Here is a 12,089-nt window from a genome sequence, read left to right as displayed (position 1 = left end):
CGGAGCTCCACTGAGACTTTGAAAGTGGTTCCCAGAGGTGAAGGCAGAGGTGGTTTGTGTCAGCAGCACTGATGTTGAGTATGTGGCTTCCAGGGGCACCTTGTTGGAAGTGTCTGGGGGTAACAGTTTGGCCCAGGGGTAACAGTGCATCCCACTTGATGAGGACACACACGGGGCTGGTGATTTGTACACCCGGTGCTTCTTGCGCCCAGGAACTGTCTGCCAGTGAACTCAAGGGCACAAGACCTGGAATGTCTCTCTGATGTCCATGGCTGTCCGCCCACTGGCTGCTGGAGGTTCTTCAGGTGCCCCATCTGGCATCTTTCTCCTCCGTCTACACAGACTGGAGCTCTGGGCAGGGTGTGCTTCCCTCCTGTCCACCTCAAATCCTTCCACCAAGGCCTTCTGTGCCCAGGGCTGGTGCACCTGTGCTGGGAAGAGCTGAAGGCCTTCCTTCCCCTGTCCCCAGGCTGAGGGTTGGCTCCCTGGCCCTGGGTGCCCACCCTGACATCCTGCTGTGGTGGCCCTGAGCACCTGCGCCACTGTGGGCTGCTCCCTCCACCTGCTCAGGTGGGCTGGGTGGAAGACCTGCACCTCTAGCCTTGGCCGCCTGGGCCCTGAGGCTGGCATTGCTCGGGAAGCCTGGGGTTTTCTCCTGGCTGAAGAGACAGGTCTGCTTGCTGAGAGACTTGTGGACCACAAGTCCGGGCTGTTTGAGATCCTGCAGCCGAGGCCTGGGCCTCCAGCAGGATCCCTGGGGTCTCAGAGGCTGCTGGATGGTGACTCACGTCCTGACCTGGGACCTGGGGAGACAAATGTCCACAGTGAAGGAGGCGAGATGACCTTCAGATCCAGCCCACCCCCCAGCCTCCTTTGCCTATCTCAGGCCATCCCACTCTGGAGGCTGATGGTGTCACTGCCGGAAAACCCTGACCCTGCATGGAACCCAAGTCTCCCCCTCGGCCTGCAGAAGGGCCACAGCTCCTCATCTGTGTGTTGGGCCAGGACCCCAGCTCCTCCGGCTGCTCCTCTGTGGTCTCCTTGGCCATGGGGTCCCTTCAATCACGGGCCCCAGAGTATGGGGAGCACAGTAGGCCCTCTGCTGTCCTTCTGGACACCCCGTGTGTCCTGAGCCCCGGAGCCTCGGCAGCGCTCACAGCAGCCTCTTGAGGGCTCTCTTCCACTTCCAGGCCCCACTTTGCGCATCCCACCCCTTGTATTCGTGTGGAAGGAAAAGGGCTGTGTGTGGCTGAAGGGCCCGCCTGGCCTGCCCCAGCCTGCACCCTTCCCAGCCTGCCTCGACTTCCGTATGCTTAGTAGGGCCATCAGGGCAGCTCTTGGGTAGATGGGGAAGCTGAGGCTTAAAGGTGGGGCCTTGGTCAGTTGGTGAAAAGTCAGGCTCAGACGCGAGGACCCTGAGCCAGAATAAGAACTCAGGAGTCTGTGTGCAGGAGGGCTGTGTGGCTTCAGGTCCGTGGTTGGGGCTGGGGCTCATGCTGGCCTGTGGTGCCTCCACCCAGCAGACACTGGCCATCCAGGCTGGTTTCCTGGAGGGTCCCCAGGAACTAGTGTGAAGGTTCCCGTGGGGTATGTTGGCAGTGGCTCTGGGAGGCTAGGTGGGGCAGACCCCAGGGGAGGGGACCCTTCACTCTTCAGTCAATAAGTGTCAGTCCCTGGACAGCGACTCCTTCTCTGGGTCTGCTGAGAGGAGAGAATTGCGCCTTCCTGGGTCTCCTGGAGCTGGGACTCCCCTCTGGGGGTCTTATCTGCCAGAGTTCAGCCAGGATCAAGGAGACGCTGCTGGGTCTTCTGGGGTTCAGCCAGGATCAAGGAGACGCCGCTGGCACTTCTGCCTGCCTCCCGGCCCCTCCCAGGTGCCAGGCTGCTCAGGTCCCCGAGACATCTCCCGATGGCATGTGGGCACTCCGTGCCGGCGGACTTTCTGAGCAGTGGACTCTGCCCTTCTGCCCAGCAGAGCCCAGACTGGCCCCACCCCAGGCCCAGCTTGTACTCTGCTGCCCTGTAGCCTGTAGATTTCTCTCTCCCGAGGGCCCAATGCAGACACCGCCCCATCCTGGCTCATGCGCAGAGGTCCCTTGGCCATGCGGGCCTCTGGAGCGGGATATGCCCTGGCCGCAGGTCGTCTCACCGCCTGGTCTCCAGGGCCTGGAGTCCCCGTATGGGCTTTTACTGCCCCCTGGTGGCTGAGTCTGAGTGGCCGGCTACAGGAGGTGGAGGAGAGGGTGTGACTGGCTCTGGGTGCAGTGGGGCCGCCCGAGTTCACCGTGTCTACCATGTCACTACCCACATGTTGGGTCATTGTCACCTCGGGCACCCAGTGGCAAGGAGACAGCTTTTGTCACTACTCAGCCTCAGGGCTGTGAGATGAGGGGTACCTCCCTTTCCTGTTCAGCCTTCTAGCTGTGCTCCTACCGGAGTGGGCAGGGCCCACACGTGAACAGCCACACAAGCTGTCCAGCCCCTGCTTCAGCCCCGACCTCCTGCCCAGGCAGGCAGGAGGACCAGGCAAGGGCTGGAGACTTAATGTCCTTCAGGAAGATAAGAAAGGCCTTTGGTTGTGTTTTGAATGCAGACAGCTGTGTCTTGCAGCTGAAGAGGAGGCAGGGAGGGGCCACGTCTGTAGGGTGCTGGCACCTTGGTGACCTGTTGAGTGCACATCAGTGCATTCTGCCTGGCTGTCTCTGCCACCAAGGGCTTGGCCATCCATTCCTTCTCTTCTCTTCAGTCTGAAAGCTGACTATTGTCCTCTCTCTCTTCCTGTCTGCCCCGCCCTGCCCTGCCATGTGGTGAAGTCTGCCCAGTCGAGTCCATCCAATTCCAGCTCCAGCTCTGACTCCAGTTCAGATTCGGATTTTGAGCCGTCTCAGAACCACAGCCAAGGTGCGTGCTGGGCAAGGAGTCAGTGGGGGTGACAGTCTCCCTGACCTCCCCAGGGGCCAGCAGAGCACTGGACCTGTTATGGAGGCAAGGGGTTCACGAGGAATTTCCCAAAGCTGTTACCTTGCTGGGGGCTTGCTCATGCGCACCCAGTCTGAAATCTGCCTCCAGAACTGGAGAAACCTGCAGCTAGGGTGGCTCCAGCCTGCGCTGAGCTTGCCCCCAGGGCTTCCTTTTAGGGTGCAGTTTGTCACACGGGGCCTTCCAAACTGGCCTGGGTCACCCGCCCGCAGACTGTCCCTCTCCTGGGCCCTCAGCTTTGTCCATCTGCACAGCAGGGCTTTGAACTGGGCTTTGGGTCTGTGGTGAAGGGCTCCGTTCTGACCTGAGCCCTGCCCTTACCAGGCCTCTCCTCTCCAGTCCTACCAGATTCAGGGTCCTTGCCTCTGCTGCCCCCAGCCAGCCAAGGGCTCCAGCCCAGGCCCCCTTGGCAGCCTGGTCCCTGCAGGCCTCCTGGGTGCTTGTGGGGAGGTGGCCCAGCCAACCTCTGCCTACCCTCACACGGGAAGCACTTCTGGTGGATCACACTGAGGATTTCCTCCACGGCCCGGAGCCCTTTTTGAGGGTGGGGGAGTGCTGGGGGAGGTGAGCGTATTGGAGTGGGGGGCTGACATAAAGACACAGTTCCAAGGGGGCTGGGGGATGGGGTGCTCCAAGCCCACACTGTCTCCAAGGGTTCTTATCTATGGGGAAGGGAGGGGGAACCTGCCACGTGGGGTCATGTGACCAAGGTAATTGAGGGCTTTGTGTCCCTCTGTTGCCTTGGTAACAGGAATATAAACCAAGATGCCGTCTGTAGGGGACTGAAACTGAGTGTCTCTGGAGAAAGGGGAGGACGGTGGGCTGGGAGCCTTTGAGTGGGCTGCCAGCCACTGAGGGGGCTGCCAGGGGGCTGGGCAGGCTCAAGTAGGGGCACGGAGGGTGGGCAGGGGTGGTGGTGTGTGGTCCACACCTCAGGCCATCTTGCCCTCCTTGGCCGGGGCTGGTTTGTGCTGCCTCCAGGCAGAGCTCTGATCCCAGCGCCCAGAGAAGAGGGGGGCTGTCCTTCCCTTGGCAATGGAGGAGCCCCGTGTGCCTGTCTCAGGCCAGGGGCCGGAGGCCTGTGAGCAAGGCCAGAAAGGTAATGGCAGGGGGAGCCAGGGGTCCCTTAAGGAGGAGGTGGCCACAGGGGCAGTGCTTGGAGATGGGCGGCAGTCCCCACCTGGCCAGAGGAACCTCCGAGGTGGGTTTGTGTGGGTGCGCCTAGGGGTCCTGGCATCAAGAAACTATGTGGCCCTGGGGGTGGAGGGGGCTCTTGGCACAGGTGGGGCCCTGAACCCCCTTCTCTCACCTTCCCTCCCTTCCCCTCTTCCTCCCCTTTTCCCTCGTGGCTCTCCCCAGGACCCCTGCGCTCCATGGTGGAGGACCTGCAGTCTGAGGAATCTGATGAGGATGACTCTTCGTCAGGCGAGGAAGCCGCCGGCAAGACGAACGCGGGGAGGGATTCCAGGTGCCTGGCCAGTGGGGAGGAGTGGGCGTGGGGGCACTGGGGTGGGGAAGAGAGAGCCCACTGGGGAGCCGTGCCTGGGCGTTGAGGGGGGCCTAGCGGTGGCCTCCTTCATCCCAGTGCTGGAGAGGGTGGCTGTGGAGTAGAGGTGGGGCCAGACACTCCGGGAGGTGTCCCATCATCATCTGAGAAGGGGGCCGAGATGGTGCCTAGCAGCCTGACCTGGGCTCAGGCGTATGCCAGCGGGGCCTGGTTTCTCTGCTCTTGGGCCAGGCAGGGGTCCTTCCCCAGGTGCGCGGCACTGGGCTGGGACACACTGAGGACTGTCCTTGGACCCAAAGACACCCCGGGTGGGAGCAGCTGTGGCCACCTGCCAACCTAGGGAAGGGCCATGTGGCCTTCCACCCAAGTGGAGTGAGCCGAGGCACCTCCTCTGGACACTGCTGGGCCTGGGAGTGTGCCCACCTCAAGGACTGCTGTCTGTGCCAGCCTTGGCCCGAGGCCTTGGGGGTGGGCAGACTCAGGGTCAGCAGCTCAGTCTGGGTCCAGCCCTTTCTTCCAAAGATGCCGAGCCCTTCTAGCCTCTGGGGCTCTTACTAAGGTGGGCTGGTCACTGGGTTTCACCCAGCAGGCAGGGCAGTGAGCAGCAGGTGCTTGCTGTTGTTCTGTGCTGGTGCTGCTCGTGAGAGCCGCCATCCTGGGGGCTGCGGCTGTGGGAGTGGCTGCTGTAGGAGCCCGGGCTCACTGGGCTCACTGGGCAGGATGGTAGGGGATGGCGCTCAGCTAGGCAGGGGAGGCGGGATGGGGATCCACCCAAGACGGGACTGGTGGCAGCGGTCCCCGCTCACCAGCAGTTCTTCTCAGGTGATGAGGAGATGGACTGTCTGCTTCACCCTGGTGCTCTGCCTCTGGGGAGGTGGTGAGGAGAGCAGAGGACTGGAGCCAGGGAAACGGGCATTGTGGTGCTGGTGACTGAGTGCGGGCCTTAGTGTGGACCCTGAGTGTGGATTCCAAATGTGGATCCTGAGTATGGATCCCAAGCGTGGATCCTGCTGGAACTGGATGTAGGGGGCTCAAGGGCTGGTGAATGTGTGCCTACTCTGGTGGCAGTGCCAGGCCTGAGTGAGTGTCAGAAGACCTCTCTCTGCTGGGTTGAAGGGGTGCAGGTGGAAAGCAGGATGGGGCTGCCTGGGGCGCTGCGTCCATCAGGAAAGAGGCCCCGTGGACCCTAACGCTGGTGCCCAGCTGCTGCCTCGTAGAGACAAGGCAGGCAGGCCACTCCTGGGCATGCTCACCAGCAGTTCCTCTCAGGCGACGAAGAGATGGACTGTCTGCTTCACCCTGGTGCTCTGCCTCTGGGGAGGTGGTGAGGAGAGCAGAGGACTGGAGCCAGGGAAACGGGCAGGCCTGGCTGGCCTAGGGGTGCACGAGGCAGGAGCCCCTGAGGGTCGAGGCTGTGGCCAGCATTCTGGCCCTGCCTTTATGCCAAAGCCCAGCTCAGCAGGAGAGAGGCAGCAGGCAGGAGTGACCATGTACCCGATGGATTCTGCCCAAGGGTACTGTGCGTGGCTACCCAAGAGCAGTGGGAGGAGAGGAGCTGGAGAGGGGCTCCGTCTGCACCCCGTGCTGAGCTGTGGGGGAGGGGGGTTCTGGAAAAGCTGAAGTGGTGGGCCAGGCCTTTCTGTCCAGACTGAGGGCGGTGTGAGCGGAGAGAAGCGGCTGTCAGGTGCAGGCTGGCTGGGGGCCTCAGGCAGCCACACCCTTCCCTCCGTGAGGAGGTGCCACCCATGGAGGGGTGCAGACTGGAGCCCCCCAGGAGGGGATGGGCGTCTGAGGTTACCACTTGGGCACAAAGGGCACTGTGCCCTTTGCTCCTGGGGTGTCAGGCTGAGGTGGAACCATCCGCCGCTGGCCACGTCTCTCCTGCAGGCCCCTCCACCCACACAGCAGTGAGCGTGGAGCCCATCCACCTGGAGTTCTGACCTCAGAGACACACAGGGACTCCAGAGACCCAGGGGGACCTCAGAGCCTCACAGGGCAAGCATGCTGATCTCTGGGTTCCTTGCTCTTTGACTGCAGCTCAGAGACTTTTTTTTTTACTGTTAAGTTGGCAGTGGCTGCCTAGAGCTGGGTGAGGGGGTCTTTGGACCTGTAGGGGGAACTCTGGGTACTGGCCTGGCCCCGGGGAGGGCTGAGTCCATCCCAGAGCTTCACTGGGGGTCTGCTGGGCAGGACTGCCTCCCCGGAGCTCTGGGTGGCCGAAGCCTAATGGGGTCGTTTCCACATTCAGGTTGAGCTTCAGTGACAGCGAGAGCGACAATAGTGGAGACTCCTGCCTACCTAGCCGGGAGCCCCCTCCACCCAAAAAGCCACCTCCACCCAACAGCAAGGTAACCTCCTGGAGGCCAGCTGAGGGTTGGGCCTGGCATTTGCCAAGTCTCTGAGGCTGAGGGTGGGGGCACAGTAGAAGGTCAGCTCACCTCTCAGGTTCCAGTGGGATGGGCTGCTCTTACAGCCGGGTCCAGGGCCAGAGGAGGGACAACGGGTGGGCCCAGTGGGGGCTGGGGAAGGGGGCACAAGCTGGCACTCACACTGACTGGGGTTCACCCCACAGGCCTCAGGCCGCCGGAGCCCGGAGCCCTGCGGCAAGCCAGAGAAGATCCTCAAGAGGGGCACCTACGACAAGGTGGGGCTGTGGCAGTGGTGGGGCTGGGGTGGTGGGGGTCCTACGACCAGGTGGGGCTGGGGCGGTGCGGGGTCTACAACCAGGTGGGGCTGGGGTCGTTGGGCCCCTGTGACACAGCACCCGGGGTGGGGTGGGGTTACGACAAGACGGGGCTGTCGTGGTGGAGGGCGCCAGCCTGGAGCTGCCTGGATGTGGCTCGGGGTGGGAGGGGCAGGTCACCCGAGTGCCCCTCTGCCCCAGGCCTACACTGATGAGCTGGTGGAGCTGCACCGGAGGCTGATGGCCCTGCGGGAGCGCAACGTGCTGCAGCAGGTACTGGACAGATCCTGCCCCAAGACTCCCAAGGGCGTGGGTCTCAGAGGAGTCCTGGGTGGGATGCCCTTCAGGCCCACGGGCTGCGGACCCCCTTAGGCAGCCCTCAGGAGCCGCCTGCTTTTCTTTGAGGGCCTGGTTGGGGGCGGGGGCCACCCCAGTCCAGCATTCTGCCCATGAAGCCTCCCTGCCCCCTCTTTTCAGATCGTGAACCTGATCGAGGAGACCGGTCACTTCAACGTCACCAACACCACCTTCGACTTTGACCTCTTCTCCCTGGACGAGACCACCGTGCGCAAGCTGCAGAGCTACCTGGAGGCTGTGGCCACATGACCCTGGGCCGGGTGCCGGGCCGCATCCCTGGGGTCCTGGGAGGCCACGTCCGGGCCCCGCCTTCCCCCTTCTCTCGACTCACCCGCCCGCAGCACTGCCTTAGTGACCGCCCTGTCCTTGGCCCACATGGCCAGCTGCACTTTCCTCATTGGGAGCCCTGGGGCAGAGGGGGGCCAGGCTGGCGCTGCTGCTCCCCAACACCCAGGGCTGTCACCTGGGCCCCCCTGGGAAAGCGGCTTGTATTGGAGGCGGCACCAGGCCTCACTCCTGAATGGGAGGAAGTGTGCCCTGTGTTGGGGGCCTGGCTCCACAGTGGGGCGTGTGGCACAGCTTCACTGCCCAGGCCTTCTGAGCAGCGGGGGCCCTGCCTCCAGCCTCTCCAAACGGTTCAAAACACGCGCCGTGCTCCAGGACCTCAGAGGGCCCCCACTGCACCTGGACAGGCCCCACTCATCCTCCCGTGAGCTGACACGGTTCCGTGTCGGCTCTCACTGTGCTGGGACTCGTGCTGTATAGTTCTCTCCCTATTATATATATATGTCTGCACTGTAGGTACCAGAGCGGGTTCCAGATGTGTGTTTCCGTGGCAGCAGTGCACGTTGGGGGGTGGGGGGTGTGTAAGGCGGGACTTGTAGGTTAAGATGTCTCCACTGGTCGTGTTGTCGTCGGGCTGGAGGCCAAGCCGGAGCGCCAGCCGGCCCCTCCAGGGGTGGGGAGGACGCCTCTCCCTTCCCCCGGCCGGTGAACACTACGCGCCGCCATCTCCGGAAGCAGCCCCCAGCCCGGGGCTCGTCCTCTTCCTCCTTCCATAGGATCCTCTTCCTTCTGTTGACCGAGTCTTCAAACTTTGAAAAAAAAAATGAGCTTTTGCCAAATAAGACGGGATAGTTTGTGGAGTGTTTTGCGGAGCGTCAGGACTCAGAGCCAACCCCTCATGTCTGGGCCCCGGTGGGCAGCAGGCCCTCCCACCCCTGCGAGTCGTGCCAGTCCAGGGCCAGAGACCCAATGCCTCGCACGCCTGAAACTCTCCAAGGGCCAAGCCAGCTCCTCCTCCCCACCCCCGGCCGGAACGTCCTTGTGGGGAAACTCCTGGGCCTGGGGGCCTGTTTGTGCAGCCTCTGCTCTCCCAGACCTCGACTCCAGGCTCCTCTGGCCCCCACCGGCTCCAGGAGAGGAGGCCTGGACCAGAGTTGGGCTCACCTCCTCTCCCACCACCGTTGGATTGGCCCCTTCTCTTCCCAGTTTGTGAGTACTCACGTGGGGTGTGCCAAGACCCCCTTCCCTGTGGCCCCCGAGCATTGTCAGTGCTCCAATTTCGTCTGTCAGGCAGACCCCCAACACTCCCTCAGGAGCTCCACCTCCAAGGCTTCCCCAAAAGCCAGCCTTGCTGGTGAGACCCCAGGACCTGGGGAGGCCCAAGAACTTTCCGAGGAAAACGCCGTGACTCCTCGCCATCTGCTCTGAATCTCTCCCAGCCCCACTGCCTCGAGGTATCAGCAAGAGGGCACGCCCATGTGGCAGGCTCCGTGTCACCACCCGTTTCCCCAGGCAGGCCAACAATACTCTGAAGTGGGGCACCTCTCCTCTGGAAACTAAGACATTGGACAGAAGGGACTGGCCTGAGGGCAGCAGCTGCCAGGCCCTCTGTGCACAGAGGCCGCTGGGGTCATGGGTGGGAGCCTCAGTCCAAGGGCGCTAGTCATTTTCCTTCTCGAGGAGCTCCTGACTCGGTGACTCGGGCAGCTCTCTGCTCAGGAGCCGGGCTCTGCGCCGGAGGCAGCTAGAGGAAGGCTGGGCTCGTGGGTCTGCCCTTAGCAACAGCAGCAGAAGCTGGCCCTGCCTCTGATTTCCAGGGCCTTCAGAAGCACCAACCCATTTCTGTTACCTCCTCTGGCCAGAAGGCCCCTGTGCTGTCCTCTGGACCTTCTCTGGGCTCAGTGCTGGCCCTGCAACCACCTGATGGACGTGCCAAGCAGCCAGGGCCCTGGCCATGGCATTCCCAGCTGCTCCCCCACCCCAGCCCCAGCTGCGTGGCAGCTGGGCCCACCAGGGCTCTGGGGAACACTTCCATAGGAAGGGCCGGCACTTTGTGATGGCCGCGTGTTTAGTGTTAACCCCCTTGCCCCCAGTGCAAATCCCCGTGTTTTGCTCTCTCCTGAACAAAATGTAAACCGACGCCTGAAAGCAAAAGGTATCGAATACCTTTCTTACCCACAAGGGTTTTTTGTTTTTGTTTTGTTTTGTTTTTTTTACAAAGAATGTGTCTCACTAGGAACTAGGACACTCATCAACCTGAGACCAACTCCTGGATAAAAGGAATAAAGGAGAATTGTGTTTGTAATAAGTCACAGGATTGTTTCTGTCCTGGATTTTAAACTTTGTTTTTGTTAAATTGTGAAATTATGGAGGAGTTTTATAGGGAAAAAAAAAGTGAAATAACGTCAGATGGGAAAGCAGAGTTACGTGTAGGGCTTTGTGTGTCTGCTTGGTTCCCTGTGTCGTGGAGTTGGTGAGTGGAGGCACAAAGTACCATGGGGTCCCTTCTCTCCTCTCCCTGTCTCAGTGTTTCCAGATGGATGACCAGGAAGAGGAGAGGGGGTTGGAGCCAAGCTAGGTGGGCACCAGGAGTGGGTGCAGGGAGTGTGAGCAAGGCTGGCATCCCAGAGGATACAGATGGCACTACCAGAAACCGGTGAGGGGCAAAACAGCAGAGAATGAACTCCGCCATCCGGATTTTGATGGTGTGTTCTTTCCTTGAAAGCAGGGAGCAAATTTTGGGTTGAAAAATAAGCCTGACCTCACAATATGGATGAATGGGTGGGTGAGTGGATGAGTGAGTGGATAGATCATGGGAATGGGTGAGTTGATGGAGGGATGGATGAAAACCAGACAGAAAATGTGGGCAAAGACATCCTTTGTGAGGTGCCAGGGTGCTAGTCAGCCAGTTTGTCCATGGTGGGGTTTGCTTTGGACTTGGTGTGGCAAAGCTGAGTAAATCCCAAGGAGACAACTCTCCCAGGCTCTATCTAAGCAGTCTTGTCTACCCTGTGGGCTCCAGTCCTACCAGAGGGACAGAAGATTCATTCCAGAATGGTCAGCGTTGGCCAGTACCCTCCAACCACTCTGCCCACAGCAGGTAATTAAAATCACTTCTGTCAGTTGGCAGCCACTTGGGGAGACAGCTGGCCACACCAGGGTATTCAAGATAATTTTGTCTGTTTTCTAATCAGTAGCCAGAATTTCCATTTTCAGCATCCAGGCTGTGGCCTCCCTGACCTGTCTTTCCTACCAGGGATTCTGCAGGCCTTTTGGGACAGTTTCTCATCTGAGCTCCTGAATTAGGGACACAGTGAAAGAGGGTCTAGAATGGTTCCCAGCATTCCCAGACGCCCCCTCCCCCCACCGACACACACACAGTAAAGGTTGACAATGTATAAAAATACAGTAGGGTTTATTACAAACCAGGTGTTGGGCTGAGAGTTATTGCACAGATTCCACAAACACTTGGTTAGGGTAGGCACTGCTGTCAGAATTCCCACAACCGGTGAAGAAACATTCTGCAAGAGTTGACCTTCCTGCATCCGTGAAGCTAGGAGGCACATTCCTGACACTTAAGGTCAGGTATGTGTTAACTTTATTGCTTACAGTAAATATTTCTTTGTATTTACCCATATAATCACCTCCTGGGGTGTGCTTTCTCAATTTCCATCTGGAATCATCTTCCTTAAGCCTGAAAACTCACTAGCATTTCATTGCAATGATGAATTCCCTCAGTTTTTGTATCTTTATTTCATTGTATCTTTATTCTGTGACGATATTTTCATTAGGTATAGAATTCGAAATTGGCAGGTATGGTCTGTCCACACCTCCTGCTTGCTGCTGGGTCATCTTTTTGGCTTCCATTGTTTCTGTGGAGAAGTCAGCCCTTCAGTGTCAGTCATTTGTTGCCCCTTTGAGGATCATGTGACTTTCATCTCTGGTGCCTTTAAGATTTTGTCTTTTAGTTGGAAACAGTTTCATATATTTTAATGATTTGTTGCTTCTATTGATAAGACATCTCCATCCCTTTTAAATGCTTTTGCCTTGAACTGTTTCAAATATTTTTTTCCAATCTTTTTTCCCGTTTTTAGCCAAGCCACACAGCCTGTATGTATGGTCTTAGTTCCCCAGCCAGGGATGGAACCCACATCCCGTGCATTGGAAGCATGGAGTCTTAACCACTGGACCACTAAGGAATCCCTCAAATTTTAAGTTTATATTTTGGTGATGCAGGCACAAGTCCAAAGTTTCCAGGGACACGTGCTGTGAGTGGTG

The 12,089-nt window shown here is 59.6% G+C and overlaps 1 protein-coding gene across 3 annotated transcripts in view; it reads left to right on the top strand.

Annotated features, from left to right (window-relative positions):
• Positions 1–10,123, top strand: part of MLLT1 (MLLT1, super elongation complex subunit) — a 69,140-nt gene extending 59,017 nt beyond the window's left edge. For all 3 annotated transcript variants that reach the window (XM_027547431.1, XM_027547430.1, XM_027547432.1), the window contains 6 exons: positions 2,814–2,901; positions 4,339–4,447; positions 6,735–6,834; positions 7,059–7,130; positions 7,371–7,442; positions 7,647–10,123. In XM_027547431.1, coding sequence (XP_027403232.1) covers positions 2,814–2,901; positions 4,339–4,447; positions 6,735–6,834; positions 7,059–7,130; positions 7,371–7,442; positions 7,647–7,775 — 570 coding nt within the window. In that variant the 3' untranslated portion in view covers positions 7,776–10,123. The remainder of the gene's footprint in view (positions 1–2,813; positions 2,902–4,338; positions 4,448–6,734; positions 6,835–7,058; positions 7,131–7,370; positions 7,443–7,646) is intronic.
• Positions 10,124–12,089: the final 1,966 nt, after the last annotated feature.

The sequence above is a fragment of the Bos indicus x Bos taurus genome, chromosome 7, assembly GCF_003369695.1.
Source record: "Bos indicus x Bos taurus breed Angus x Brahman F1 hybrid chromosome 7, Bos_hybrid_MaternalHap_v2.0, whole genome shotgun sequence".
In the NCBI taxonomy this organism is placed as follows: Eukaryota; Metazoa; Chordata; class Mammalia; order Artiodactyla; family Bovidae; genus Bos; species Bos indicus x Bos taurus.
The sequence above is the reverse complement of the archived record's forward strand: the minus strand, read 5'-3'. Positions and strand labels throughout refer to the sequence as shown.